Source organism: Bos indicus x Bos taurus, chromosome 15 (assembly GCF_003369695.1).
Source record: "Bos indicus x Bos taurus breed Angus x Brahman F1 hybrid chromosome 15, Bos_hybrid_MaternalHap_v2.0, whole genome shotgun sequence".
Lineage (NCBI taxonomy): Eukaryota > Metazoa > Chordata > Mammalia > Artiodactyla > Bovidae > Bos > Bos indicus x Bos taurus.
This window is the reverse complement of record NC_040090.1, coordinates 42,196,270-42,211,885: the sequence shown is the minus strand read 5'-3', so window position 1 is coordinate 42,211,885 and position 15,616 is coordinate 42,196,270. Positions and strand designations below refer to the sequence as shown.

The following is a 15,616-nucleotide window of genomic DNA, read 5'->3' as shown; positions in this document are numbered from 1 at the left end:
TGCAGGATACATAGAGAAAGCACAGCCATCAGGATATTTCCTTTCAACTCGTGATTTCATACCTCAAATGGACTCCTGGCATCATCAGCTATCCTACTTTAATCTAGCACATTTGTCCCCCTTACCTCCACCTCATGATGCTTATGCCTTCTCGACCCTCCTCAAGATTGCCTAGCCTCCCTACTTCTCACTTTTAGTAGATGACCTTGTTTTTCCATTTTATAGAGAAAATTTAAGCTCTTGGAAGAGAAGATTCCTCTCATCTTCCTTTGCCAGATTCCCAGCCCACCATCTCCATTGCCTTCCTGCCTTTGTTATGAGTAAGGAGAAGTTTCTCTACCTTTCTAAGATCTGTCCCTACTTTCCTTTTCAAAGGATTTATTTCTTTGGTCTTCCCTTTTCTCTCATCCCCTCTACTGAACCATTTCTATCCACATTCACATGTGCTTCTGTCCTTTGACCCACTGCTTCAGCTGCACAGTCCCCCTGCTCCCTGGCCTTGTCAGTTTCCTGTGTCCACATCTTCACCTTTCTCACTTCCCAGTCTTCACTCAGCCCTTTCCAATCTGGTTCTTGCCGTGTCACCAGAGCTCTTCTTGCCCTCCATGGTATCCAATCCAAGAGTCACTTTTCCTATACACATCTGAGTCAGATTCTCAGAAGTGTGTGTGTGAGAGACAATGCTCCCTCCTTGACACGCTTTCCATGTTAGGGGCGGGCGGGGGAAGAGGGTCCCATTGCTCGCCGCTTACAAAATTAGTAAAATGGTAGAAAGGAAAATTCCTTTCATTGGAATGCTGGTAGTCTGTGAAGATGGACTCACTGTCCCCCAAAAACACCTCCAAAGATCCTGCATGGCCAGGAAACCTTTAAGCGGAAGGAGGGAAGTCATCTCAGTTAATTACTGGGATGCGGGTCAGAGTGGTCACTATCCCCCCACTGCATGTAGTCTCATTGACTCTAGATGTTATATTGTTCACACAGTTTGGTCACATGGTTGTTTGGGAGATGACTGAATGGGGAGCTAGGGAATAGATCTGGTCATCTGTTAACTTATTCTTCATTTCTACCTTTTTGATCTATAGGAGGAACCAAAAAGTTAGGCAAGTTGTGCTTGAGCCAGAGATAAGTAGAGCATGGTGGTGCCTGGTTTAAAAATTAGTTACAGGGACTTTTTTGGCAGACCAGTAGTTAAGACTCTGAGCTTCCAACACAGGGTGGGATGGGGTGGGGTGGAGTGAAGTAGATTGAATCCTGGTCAAGGAACTAAGATCCTACATGCTGTACGGCATGAATAAATGAATGAATGGTTAGTTTCAATATAGCTTTGCTAAAGTGACAAGGAAAGGGGCTTCCTGCTGAAGGAGGTTTCCCACAAAGAGCTGCTTACACTTTCTCAGCTCCCAGGACTCCACACTCTCCGGATTCTCCTCTTACCTCTCTGGCTGCTACTTCTAAGCTCCTCTGCAGGTTCCTCCTTCTCTACCTGAGCTAAGGGTGGATATGCACGTGGCTTGGTCCTGGGTTGTCTTCTCATCTTTCCTCATACTTGTCCCCAGACATTCTTTTCCATTCCTCTGGCATTAAATACCAGCTATCTTCTGAATATCTCCAGTCTAGAGCTCTCCTCTTAAGCACTATGGTACATACAACTACCAACTTGGCATCTCCAACTAGATACCTCACAGGCATCAAAAACATATCTTATCCAGAAGTTAACTCTTACTTCATTGCCTCTCTTCAGTCCCTCAAACTTCACATCTTTTGTATCTCAAGGTCTTCACACATCTGTATCCTCTACCTGGGATGATCTTCCCTCTGCCATAGACGTGCTGGCTTCTCATCTTTCAGGTCTGCTATTCCATTTCCAAGAGGTCTTTTGTAGCCATTCAATCTAAGCAGGTTCTTCCCTTGTTATTTTCTGTCATTGCACAGAGTTTATTTCTCTCATAAAAGTCATCACAATTTGTAATTAATTTTATATTTTTTCTTGATTTTTGTGGGCGTTTTCTCCTGCTGTGCTCCATGTTGGCTAAGACTTTTTCTTTTGTTTTCTAATGTCTCCCCAGCACATTACAAGGTGCCTGTGACTTAATCCTGGGTAGATATTTAAATGAATGAAGCAGAAGACGGACTGCAGGGATGGGATGACTCTGAACATTTGGTCCACCCCGTCTTCTTCCTCTTAGTACCCTGGAGCTCCCAATAGCTGGCTGTCTACTCACAGCATCTCTTGGAAAAAGAATGGAAGTGGGTTTGAGAGCAGGAGGGAAAAGGGGAGCTGGTACAGTACTGGATGTTTGGGGGTCTAGGGAGGATTCATGGACCAGAGCCTTTAAAAAAAGAATCTTATCTCAAGATAGAAAGATTGAAATAGATTCAACCCGAATGAGCTTCCTCACTTCTGTCCAGGAACAGGCCAAAGACATGGTTTGGTTTTCAGATGCCCTATCTGTCCCTGAAAGGATGTCCTGTCCTTGCCTTCTCACTAGTGGAAAGACAAATGGCGACCCAGATTGTGAAGCCTCTGCTTCTGTGCCAACTCCGAGCTGCCTGGAGGGGATCAGCCAGGAGGCTAAGGCCAGGATGGAGGAAGAAGCTTACAACAAGGGGTGAGTCAGCTGTCAGCAGCCCTAAGGTCACCTGGCACGTCTCACAAGATACCTTCCCACAGACCTTTCCTGTTTCTTAATGGATTTAGGGAAGCAACTCATGGCCCCAGGACCTCCTTGCCTGAGTAAGGAATTATATAGAAAAGAGCAGTACTGTTCCACAGGAAAGACAGGAGGAAATGGGGCAAGAGGGTGTGGTTAGATAATAACCAGACTGCCCTCTTTTTAGGCATAAAGCCACCAGAATGATCTGGAAGTCTAAGGCCCTGGGTGGGTTCCTCTTGGTGGTGCCTGAGACTTCCTGACACATGCCCAGAGCAGTCACGCCGCTGCCAGCAGTGTCCAGGAGCAGCTGCAGCCCCACTTCCCAGAACTGCCTCAGTCATCCCTTCTTGCCACAGGAGTCCCCTCAACTTCTAGCCACTCCCTTCTCCAGTTGAGCTGCAATAGCACCTTTGGCCTGTTGTCAGTCACTGATGGGACAGAATACTGAGCAGGGCCCCAGCCCAGCCAGGTAAAGAACTACCTCTGACCAGGCACTGCATCCTGAGCTTCTTGCCCTGTAGCCCCTGAGGGAGATGCAGCCTCTCTCTGACATGGAACCTGTGGGCTTTGGTGTGGTGGCACCTACAACCACAGTGGGGTTTGCCCCAGCCCAACTGTGCTGGCCTTAAACACTCAGTTGTTAGATGAGCAAAATGTATGTTCAGGGTAATATTAAGACTGGGAGAAGGAAGTCAGAAGATTTCTCTCGAAAAGCCTGTCTTTTCACCCATACCTATCCTCTGTACTTAGAATGGAGGGGAGTGAATGCTTCCATTGCCTTTGTGACCATTTACAGAGAACTTGTGTGCATTTCACTTCCACAGAGCTTCCCACCAAGCCTGTGTATGAGCCCCACCTTCCCCAGGCCAAGCTGTACTCTTGTCACTTTCTCAGAATGTTCCATCACCTGTGCAATGGGTGCCAACCCCTCCTTCTCTCAGGGGAGTAGCCAAGGCTCCAAGGCCACACAGAGAGCACATGCAGTCCTTAGCCCTCCCAAATGGTTTGTTGGAGAAGAATCTAGCCAGGAGACTGCACCCACATTTTTTGCCCATCTGTTTTGTCACACTTTCACATAAACAGGAAGGATGACCGGGGGGTGAAGGGAAACCGTCCTGATATGAGCCACTGTGGGATGTGGTGGCTTTTCCCTATTGTGTGGAGCCACAGGAAGTGAGTGCAGAATCCCAGCAAGTGCTCAGAGTCCCTCCTCTAGCAACTCGGGGAAGGATGCTCTGCATCTGCTGGCCTTTCCAGACTCAGTTGTTCATTGTTGCCTTCCAGATACCAAGAAGGTCTAAAGAAAACCAAGGAGCTTCAAGGCCTGAGGGAGGAGGAAGAAGAACAGAAGAGCGAGAGCCCAGAGGAGCCAGAGGAGGCGGCAGAAACTGAGGAAGAGGAGAAGGAGCAGAGAAGCAGGTTGCAGCCCTCACAGTTGCTAACTTGGGCCTCAGTCCCTTTCACTGCACAGCATCCCTGGAGGGGCCAGTCCAAGGCCGTCCAGGGCCCAAGTGAGCAGCCAACAGAAACCAGGAGGGAACTCGTGTTGGAGGAGGAGGCAGAGGGAATCCCAAAGAGTCCAAGTAGTTAACAAGGAGGGGGTTGCCAGGGTTTAGGGGTCAGTGGTGGCCAAGGGTGGGGTCAGGAGTTCCTAAGAGCTGAGAAAATGCAAGGGACCACAGTTAACTCACTGCCCAGCCATTCCCATGAGAGATCCAAGGTCAAGGGAGTTGACCGCAAGCCCTAGAGGAGGATAGGGGTGGAGAGAACGCGTAGAGATAGGGGACAACTCAACTTTGTGGCAAACATGAGTCTCCAAAATGTTTCTTCCATGGTGACCAAATATATTTTGTATTTTAAGCGTATTTTCCACAAAATCATGAAAAATCTATGTAACATGTAGATAAAGGTAATGTAGGTCCAGCATCTTGCCCTACCTGTACCTTATGGATATAGTGACAAATTGACATCCTGGGTTTTACCAGAGGGGCCCAATTTTGTATATCCGGCCCTATTATCTCTATTAGCACATTTAAACTAGAAGTCTTGAGTTTTGGATTTTTAAAATGTAGTTACAGCTAACTTGGAACACTTCACCAAAGTTACTGCTTTTAGACTCCCAGGCTACCTTCAGTCCAGGATGACTTCAGTCAAAAATGATCAATTAATCTAATCAGCTGCTTCATTTGGGATAGGGTATGTTGTCTGTGTCTCATTGCTAGCAGACTCTGGAAATCATATGCATGCAATGAAACATGTAATAAAATGCAGATTCAAAGTGAGATGGATATGCTTCAAAGCACATAAGAACAAGCAGCAGAGCCCAGTTGGAAGATTCAACCAGAGTAAGAGACATTAGCCTTCATGAGTCAACTCCAGCGTTCATGGGAAGAGAAAGTGTTTCACAGCTGGAAACAAATGTGTGCTAGGATGCACTACCTCTTCTAGGGAGAGAAGCCCAGTGTTCACAATCAAAGCACAGTCCCTGCTCTGAGCGACTGGGTCCTGTCTTTCTCGGTCTTCTGTCCCTCCTGGGGGGTCCTCTGCTCTCATTTTGTTGGCCACCACACTATCTCCTCTCCTTTAACGCAGTCAAGCCCAGGCCTGACAACAGCCCTTTCTTTCAGTTCAGTTCAGTCGCTCAGTCGTGTCGGACTTTTTGCGATCCCATGAATTGCAGCACGCCAGGCCTCCCTGTCCATCATTGGCTCCCTTCAAAACAAAAGACAGGCTGGGCCTTCTAAAACTTCCAAACACCAAGAAAGAACAAAAGGAACAGACCACAGAGAGTACATGGAATATAAACAAACTGGTTTACAAAGTACAGGGCTAGAATCCTTATCTAGCTGGTTTGATCTTGGGCCATTGGCGGCTCCCTTCTAATTCGTGGAATCCCAGCAGAGGAGAGGCTGTGTCCAGCTCTCCCTCTCTCCAGCTCTTGGTCAGCAGTGCATGGCAATGGTTGCCCTTCACATCCATCGTCCAAGAGTGTTCTCTTGGTCCTGCTGATCCTGAAAGGCCTTCTTCTCTCTCCCAATCCCTGCTCCCTCTCAGATTCACTTTCTGGTCTTAAGAACATGCCTGGACCTCGGGGGATGGATACCAGGCATCAGCACAGCCTCAAAAGGGTCCTTAGCACATGGTGCAGCTTCACCTGTTCAGGCTCAGCAGTGTGGCATCATCGTCTCCATAACGACTGAGACTGCTATCAGAGAAACTGCCCACTCACAGTCACAGGATCCCTTCCTCACGGGTCACCCAACCCAGACCAATCCCAAGAGCCATTGTCTCGAATGCCAGACAATGCATTCATCCCCAAGTCCCTAACACACACAGTTGCCTGCAGGCACCTCTACTCAAGCACAATTCCCACCACTAAATTTTGGCATCTCACTAACAAGCAAGGTCTGAAGTTGTGAAAAGTTCCATGTCCTATTTGCTGCTGCTGCTAAGTCGCTTCAGTCGTGTCCAACTCTGTGCGACCCCATAGATAGCAGCCCACCAGGCTCCCCCGTCCCTGAGATTCTCCAGGCAAGAACACTGGAGTGGGTTGCCATTTCCTTCTCCAATGCATGAAAGTAAAAAGTGAAAGTGAAGTCGCTCAGTCGTGTCCGACTCTTAGTGACCCCATGGACTGCAGCCTACCAAACTCCTCTATCCATGGGATTTTCCAGGCAAGAGTACTGGAGCGGGGTGCCATTGCCTTCTCCAATGTCCTATTTAGTACATTTGAAAAACACTAGAATCACCCCAGCAGCCAACCCTTTATTGAAGACTTTCAACCTGAAACACTGAATCTCTCCTCTATTATAATAATATAATCTGTTCTCAATATTACTTTCTGGAGGATCAGCTTCAATGAACTTATTGGGTGAATCAACCCAAGATCTTAACTATATTAAAACAGAGAACATTAGTCTTCTGACATTTATGTAATGCACTGAATGAATGAGACTCATAAGATGCAACAGAAAACTGTTGTCTTGGCTCTCAGTGTCTCTGCAGAACTGTTCCATGGGGTTAAGATGATATTAGGCAGACTCCTTTATTTTTCCAATAACTATCAGAAAATAGAAGTCCTCTGATCAACTTGAAGTCCCAAGAATAACCTCATTTCAGTCATTTAAATGGCTAGATCCCTGAAATAGTCAAAATCCTGAACTTAAAAAGTTCAACCTTCTACCCATCCCTTCCTGCCTCCAGTCAGCTTGGCTCTGCTTCAGGAAGGAAGCCAATAGTGGGGCCAGAGTTGACTTCTTGCTCTCTGTCACTCGTGCCCTCCACTGAGCTTAGTAAATGTAGTGCCTGACCTCTCCAGGGCTGGGCAAGGGGATGGAGATTAAGGGTAGGGAAGGTATTACTTCACTGGTCTTATTGTGAGCAGGCTCAAGGCCTCAGCAGGGATTTAAGGCTGATTTTTTTTAATATTTATTTTACTAATTTATTTCAGTACTCTTGCCTGGAAAATCCGATGGACAGAGGAGCCTGGTAGGCTGCAGTCCACGGGGTCGCTAAGAGTCGGACACGATGAGCGACTTCACTTTCACTTTTCACTTTCATGCATTGGAGAAGGAAATGGCACCCCACTCCAGTGTTCTTGCCTGGAGAAGCCCAGGGACGGGGGAGCCTGGTGGGCTGCCGTCTATGGGGTCGCACAGAGTCGGACACGACTGAAGTGACTTAGCTTAGCTTACTAATTTATTTGGTTGTGCCAGGTCTTAGTTGTGGCATGTGGGATCTATTTCCCTGACCAGCAATTGAACCCGGGCCCCCTGCATCGGGAGCTCAGGATCTTAGCCACCGGACGAGGGAAGTCCCCTGACTTTCTGATTTTGTTCAGTGTGGTGTTTTAGGGAACCTTCAGAGAACCCCACACCACCGCCCCCCTCCCACACACACACACCATTACTGAGGATCTCTCAACTGCAATTCCCTTTGTGAGGTCAAATGCAGGTCTTCTGGCTGGCTACTTATAATCTCTCTCTCAGTCCTTGGGCAGCTGAAAGTGTAGCTTCCGTACTCAGCTTCTTGGTAGTGTTTCCAGGTCTATGACATCGGGTGCCAGCTCTCCCTCTCCTGCCTATACCCAGTTAAAATGAAATACGCATCTCTGGCCCACTAGCGGCGGGAGGATGGTTCTCGGTCTCATGGCCCCGTGTTCTGATGGCATCAAGTAGTTCAGCAAGATTCTCATTCTTCAGATCCCTCAGGTGGGAGTCACACACCAGCCCACTCACCATGTGCCCAAACTGCGAGGTATTGAGCTCCCCACGCAGCATCTCCTAGCCCAGGTGACGGGGGAGCAACCTCACTCCTCCCAATGGAGGAGTAGGTAGAACTCAGAGCAACCAAAAATTGATTTCCGAAGGAATTCTATTTCTAATCAATAATTCTATTTCTAATCATTTTTATAGACTTTAAATAGGTAACCAGCTGAGAGTCATGAAGCCTATCTTACCCTCCTCCTTCCCAATCCCTCTAAGGGATGAAGTGAGAGTGGGATTCTTCCAGCTCCAGCAGCTTGTTTTGGGGCCCAGAAAAATACAGCCCAGAAGAAAGACTGTGCCATAGCATCCAACTGTATCTAAATAGAAGTTAAAGAATCAAAATGGTGCCAAAAGAAAACAAGCTTCCATTTCCAAATTCTCTCTCCCCTACAGTTATGAAAGTAGCCAATGATTTTCCACCTTGGCTCATGTGCTCACTGTTTTGCTTTGCTTAACTACTTCTGAAACAATTATCAGTGGTTTCCCATGTGGAAAAGAAATCAACCAATGCTTTAACATCCAAGGCAGGTACTCTGAGCATCTGATCCCTCTGTACAGAGGGTATTTGTTTAATCTTTCTACCCATTGTAAGGCAACTAGAGCTGTCTACTTCTCAGCAAGTGGCCTGCATATTTCAGGGTCTATGTGAGCTTCAGGATCTGGAGAAGGCCCTCCTGTCACTTCTCACCTCCTCCATTTGGTGATGTTCAGTATTCTCAGTTTTAGATGGATTGATTGATCAATCTGGGATTAGAAACAGGAAGAAATTCCAGCTTAATGAGTGTGTCCAGGGCTTCTCCAGAGAACTTTAAGAATGGACTCTTCCAAGTGGGCCATCTGACCAAATGTCTTTTCAGTTCAGTCATTCAGTCGTGTCCAACTCTTTGCGACCCCATAGACTGCAGCATGCCGGGTTTCCCTGTCCATCACCAACTCCCAGGGCTTGCTCAAACTCAGGTCCATCGAGTCAGTGATGCCATCCAACCATCTTTTCACTGTGCCACAAAAAAAGAGTGGAAAAGTTGAAAGGCAGTCAGGAAGAGAAGAAAAAGGAAAGGGTGGGGAGGTGGGAAGAAAGGGGGGCTGGGAAGAAATTCCAGCTTAATGAGTATGTCCAGATAGCTTCAAGAATGGACTCTTACAAGTGGGCCATCTGACCAAATGTCTTTTCAGTTCAATCACTCAGTCATGTCTGACTCTTTCCGACCCAATGGACTGTAGCCTACCAGGCTCCTCCACCCATGGAATTTTCCAGGCAAGAGTACTAGAGTGGATTGCCATTTCCTTCTCCAGGGGAGCTTTCCAACCCAGGGATCGAACCTGGGTCTCCCACATTGCAGGCAGACGCTTTACCATCTGAGCCACCTGGGAAGCCAAGGATGCGGGGGGGACACAGGCAAAAAGCAGAGGTGAGGGGATGAATGGCAATGAGAGAGGAGAGAAAAGTGTGGAGAGACCAGACAAAGTGGAGGAAGAGATATTTGGGAAGGAAGATTTATTTTATATTTATATATAAATATATATTTTAATTGAAGGATAATTGCTTTACAGAATTTTGTTGTTTTCTGTCAAACCTCAGCATGAATCAGCCATAGGTATACATATATCCTCTCCTATCTCCCTCCCCATCCCACCCCTCTAGGTTGATACAGAGTCCCCATTTGAGTTTCCTGAGCCATACAGCAAATTCCTGTTGGCTACCTATTTCACTGGGAAGGAAGATTACTAGGACTGAGAAAATACTTGAATAAGTCACCCTGAGGTTGCCGGAGGCTAGGAGTTCTCTGGAATCCCCTGGGATGGTTTAAAGTGAGCTCTTGAGGTTACTGGTTCCATGTCATTTATTATTCAACGTCTTCATTTATTATTCAGGAGTCTTCTAGGAATTTATCACAGTCCTTCCACTCTGGACATGGTCATATGTGGAGCTGAGCACAACAAATTATGCCTCTGAACATGGAGGCAGGGGACAGGTTATAACGTGGAGCTGATCTCTACATTAGTGACACTAAGTACAGATAAGATGCTGGGCCTGCGTGGATGCATGGGAGTCTGGGTCAGCCAGCCTGGATCTCGGGCCTTAGGGGAGTTCAGATGTCAATGACTGTCTCATGAATAGATGAGGGCATGTGTCAGAGGCTGAATGATCACACAAATAGAGTGGTCTAACCCAGTCACTCCTAATATAAAGGTTATAGACTTAGAATCACCTGGGGAAATGTTTTAAACTGCAGACTCTTGGACCATACCTTTGAAGATTCTTAGTCTGTAGTCCTGGGGTATTTTGAATAATTACTGCTAAGCAATTCTGCACAGCTGAGTTTGAGAACCATGGCTCAAGACAACTTGGAAAGTATTCCAGGCAGAAGTATGGGTTGGGGCATCTTATATGTGTCCAATATACTAAACCCTCCACCTGTTTTTTTCATTTGACAGCAAACTTGAAGAACTGGTTCATTTCTTACAAGTCATGTATCCCAAACTGTGTCAGCATTGGCAAGTCATCTGGATGATGGCCGCGGCGATGCTGGTCTTGACTGTCGTGCTGGGGCTCTACGGTTCCCATAACTCTTGCGTAGAGCAGGCCGACGGGTCCCTTGGGAAATCCACGTGCTCGGCAGCCCAACGGGACTCCTGGTGGAGCTCAGGACTCCAGCATGAGCAGCCTACAGAGCAGTAGAAAACCCAACGCTCAGGCAGTGCCCTGCTCCAGCGCACAGCCTGTCGCCCTCTCCTCAAGCGTGACGCGTCAGGCGTGGGCATGGGCATGCCACTGCTGCCATCAGGGGAACAAGCAGGGGTTCTTTCCACTTGGCACCCCTGCGGGAGCTATTCACACACAATAGCTGATGTTCCTGGAGGATCAACAGAAAGCATCAGTGGACAAGGAAGTAGCCGTCACCAGGGGACTTGAAGAGGAGGGAAGGTGGCTGCACCAGTTCAGATGGCTGGGGAGAAACAAAATACCTTCCTCACAGGCAAACATGAAAAGCCCACTCTCCTTGGTTTTCCTCTCTACAATCGATTGGAAATCAGGAACAATTGTGCCTAAGGGCTAACTCTGCCCTGAGGATCAGACCTGGAATTTGGAATAGCAACATGAGTATCTTCCCATTTCACATCTCATTCTTACTGACTCTCCTTCAGCCTCCCCTCCTCCTCATTGCAATCAGAGTTTTTTTTACAGAAGATGGAAAGATTTCTCAGAAAAATATTTAGGCTGATTTTAGCTCAGTGCTTGAAATGAAATGGGAAGATGTAAATTAATACATATGCCTCTGTACACATACAACACACACACACACACACACACACACACACAGCACACACGTGCATGAAGTCAACTGTCCTCCAAATGTGTGCTCTGGGTGTGTGTTGTGCATAAAGCCAACCCACAGATTTTCACATGTGGGGCAGTCACCAGGCACTTACCTGTTCAGTGAGCTCTCCACATGGGTTTACGATGTTTGAGAAACACTGAAAACTCATGACTTGCATGGTGAACTTGCTGGTCTCCATTTCCAGTGTTAATTCTAAGCTGCTATACAGCATGGTGGGGGCTTCCCAGGTGACTCAGTGGTAAAGAATCCACCTGCCAATGCAGGAGACACAGGTTCGATCCCTGGGTTGGGAAGATGCCCTGGAGGAGGAAACGGCAACCCACTCCAGTACTCTTGCCTGAAAAATCCCATGGACAAAGGAGCCTCACAGGCTATAGTCCATGGGGTCACAGAGGGTCAGACACAGCTGAGCGCACATGCATGCTTACAGCATGGTCTGTCCCCACTTTGTTCTCTCTGGGAAGGGAAGAAACATGGTGTGCTTCAACTTTCCTGTGCCCACGTGCAAGTGTGCATCTCTGCCACAAGGCTCCAGTTTCGGTGGGATTCCCAACACAAGTGTAGGTCTTGGAGCTTTCCCATTATTTAGCAGAAAACAGAGCAAATCCCACCTGCAGCTTGACTTCCTGCTCCACCTGGATAGCCACTGCCTGCCTTCTTCTGCATCAGATCTGGGGAGTGCTGGTTTCTGTGTGGCTTTTATGGTGGTGTCTTTGCTTTTGTTTTGCTGTTGTCATTTGCTTTTATTGCTGACCCTATGTAGAACTTACTGTGGGCCAAACACTGGTATTATATAAGGATTCATTCACTGTGTCCTCACGAAAAAGAAAAAAGCTATGGCTCTTCCCATTTTCACATAAGGAAACTGAAGCACAAAAACACAAGTAACTTGCCAAGGATACCCATGGGGTTGGAAGTTAAACCCAGCCAGGCTGGTCCCAGAGGCTATGCTCTTACCCCTGCACTAAATTGCCTTTTCCAAAGGTCTTCTATCTAGTCATGTTCTGTTTCAGCCCCACACCCCTAGGTAGCCCTTCAGCCACTCCAAGTCATTTCTGGTTCCCAAACTAGACTGTTTTCTCATGCTCGTTTTTCTTCTGCCGTGCTCCTCTTTTCTTCTGGTCACTCTTCAGGACCAAGTACAAAAATCACCCGCTCCAGGCAGCTTTCATGGCCTCCCTCCAACTCCACACCAGACCACATTAATAGGTCATACCCTTCTCTGTACTTTTCAGCACTTTTAAAACATTTTCATTACTACTACTAATGAGCATTACTATAGTGTATCATAATATTAATAACTTATTTATGTGTCTGTCTTTCCAAGCGTTTATCCTCAAAGACAAGAACCATGTCTTACCCATTCTCTGGGTAAGTGCCTAGCATGGTGGCTGATGCTTGGGAGGGTGTCATTTAATGTTGGTCAGAAGAATGAGTGTGCAAGGTGGTGGAGAGCAGTCTGGGAACAGCTGACATTTTTCATACTTCCCAGCACCAGCATCCTCACCACCACCATCTCAAATGGTGAATGAGAGAAATCACATCTTTATTAGCCTCAACTTATTCTAGTATTTTTTCAATCTACTCTGTGACCTAACATCATTTCCAAACTAAAGGGTTGGGCTTGAAGCAATCACTTCTTTCAGAAAGACCGACCTAGATCAGGACCCCTCGGTAAAACAGCTTTTTTTTTTTTTTTTGGAGGCGGGGAGGGGGCACCCTTTTCAGTGTCGAGAAAACCACTGTGAGAGAAGTCCAAGCCAGGGTTGACCAAGGATGTGCCATTAAGGTAAAGAGGCGCAGATCAAGGCAGACGGACATTGGATTCACTGATGGATGGTTTGCCCTACCTCTTCAAGGGGGAACAGACACACCGAAGGAGCTTTAGGCCCTCAGAGCCAAAGGCAGGATGTAAACAGAGCTCTGGAGAGTGTGGCTGTGAGCAGGACTCTGGGCTGGCCAGTCTCAGCCTGCCCCGAAGAAGGACTGGGCCGAGCTGACCCATTGCCCCCTTGGCCACAGGGTTCCCACCTTTGTTTCCAGTTGAGACAAAGGCCAGGAGAGGAGCTGCCGTGAGCTCTTGAGCCTCCAGCTGCTTCATGGAAAGGCCTGCAAGAATGCTTCTAGACCAGGCCCTCAGCCAAACGACTCTATGAGTAAGGGAAGTCAAGGACAAGAAGTGATCAGAAGGAGCAAACGAGTAATTGCATTACCAAGGGCATTCCTGAAACAGGACTCCTCGGTATTTCTTAAAAGCGAAGATGGACCTAATGCAATTGGAACTGTTGCCAAAGCAGCAGTGAAATGGAGAGAAACAGGCCCTGTATGTCCAACAGTGAGTGATATTGATCAGAAATAAAAGTTCCCTTCCTTCACCATGCCTCTGAGGTCTGACATTTCTGCTTGGCCCTAGGACTCTGTTGTTGGTGCCGCGATGTCCCCTCCTAGAGGACCTTCACTTTCTGTGTCACTCCCATATACAGCCTGGCGGAGTAAGAGGAGAGGGAGATGCGGGGCTTATGTATCACTGGCTGGCAGTTCCTAATGTTGTTAAACCTCACACAGGTGTGCTAGCATTGAACTATAGAGTGTCACGTACCTGAGTTTGAAAATAAAAGCACATTTCCAAACCTTTGGCAGCAGCCAAATGCCTCCTAATTTTGTGGAGCTGAGTCAGAACCTTGCCCAACCCTGAACTAGAATCTACCCTGGGTGACAGTGCCTCCCAGGCCCCCAGGCCCTGGGTTACCAGATCCCTTCCAGGGGCTCCATCAATTCCTCTGCTTCTCATCCTCATTCCTGACCCTAGTTTCCCATATCTTCCTGGTCTGTGTGTGTGTGTGTTGTTGTGTTTTTTTTTTTTTTGATACATTTTTCTGTGATAGAGACTGCTACATTTTCACCAATCTGATTTCTACAGTTAGACAATCTTTTTTTTGTCTTTTCTTGCAGCAAGGGGCAGGCGAATGTGAACCTTCCAGATCCAGTTTCCTAAACAGACTCTCCTGCCTAGTACCTTGCATTCCCTGTAGTCCCCTTTCTGCCTGCCAGATTCAGGGCATTCCGTTCAGAACGTGACGTCCAAGAAGTTGCTGGCCCCACTCAGTAGAAGCTGAGTCTTCTTGTGGGCGTTCCCAGAATTCAACTGACATAAGCAAGAAATAAGATGTTAGCGTATTAAGCCACAGAAATTCAGGAATGTTTATTATAGCAGTTAGCCTACCCTGACTAACATATACAGAAGCAGTAATAGGGAACTTCAAGAACAAATTTTCAAAATAGGAGACACGGACTTCGCGTTCAAGTGGCAGGAAACCAGAACACTGATATCACGGACTGGAAATATGGTGACCTGTGCTGTGAATAAAACAAAAATAATAGGTAAAGTCTTACCCATGATAACTTAAAAGACAGTCCATGGACAACCTATAGCTCTAAGAGAAGCGGCTGAAAAAAATCAGAGTATTGAAGTATGTGAACTCTTTTTGTCTAACTTTTGAGAGATTGCAAGAAAAAGAAGTACTTGGGAAAGAAGTGGATAAATTGAAACAGAAAGGGAAAAGGATACAGAGTTCCTAGACTGAAGGGTTAGAAAACCAGACTGCTTTAAAGCCCAATTAGACTGAAAAGAGCTTTGAGTGAAAAAGAACAAGTAAAATTGTTAGTTGAATTCAGATCAGACCAGCCCTATGGTAAAGTTCAGAGTCAGGATATGGTCCTTCCATCTGTGGTTTCAAATGAACTCAATAGCCACCACTAAATTAGAGAGAGGGGCATGGGGCTGATATTTTATATATTTATATATTTTATATATTATATATAAATATATTATATATTTATAATTTGGGGTATGATTACTAGCACGTGAAATCAAATGGAAGCAACTAGACCAGAATCCTAAGTTTGGGAAAGAGTAGTATTTACAATGGTACCCCACTCCAGTACTCTTGCCTGGAAAATCCCATGGATGGAGGAGCCTGGTAGGCTTCAGTCCATGGGGTCACGAAGAGTCCGACACGACTGAGCGACTTCACTTTCACTTTTCACTTTCATGCATTGGAGAAGGAAATGGCAACCCACTCCAGTGTTCTTGCCTGGAGAATCCCAGGGACGGCAGAGCCTGGTGGGCTGCCATCTCTGGGGTCACACAGAGTCGGACATGACTGAAGCGACTTAGCAGCAGCAGCAGCAGCAGCATTTACAAAGAGATACAAGCCACGACTAAAAACTCCTTCGATTGTTAAGTTAGAAAACAACTTTTGGCATCCTGAGCTTACTTCAGCAGAAAGCAGACTCTACAAGCTGTGCTACCCCCAAGAAGCCTTGGGGGAATTTGTAATTCCCACTACAA

The 15,616-nt window shown here is 46.9% G+C and overlaps 1 protein-coding gene across 5 annotated transcripts in view; it reads left to right on the top strand.

Moving 5' to 3' along the window:
* MRVI1 (murine retrovirus integration site 1 homolog) overlaps positions 1–13,899 on the top strand; it is a 126,312-nt gene extending 112,413 nt beyond the window's left edge. For all 5 annotated transcript variants that reach the window (XM_027563270.1, XM_027563269.1, XM_027563272.1 and 2 more), the window contains exons 19-21: positions 2,493–2,612; positions 3,942–4,076; positions 10,361–13,899. In XM_027563270.1, coding sequence (XP_027419071.1) covers positions 2,493–2,612; positions 3,942–4,076; positions 10,361–10,604 — 499 coding nt within the window. In that variant the 3' untranslated portion in view covers positions 10,605–13,899. The remainder of the gene's footprint in view (positions 1–2,492; positions 2,613–3,941; positions 4,077–10,360) is intronic.
* Positions 13,900–15,616: the final 1,717 nt, after the last annotated feature.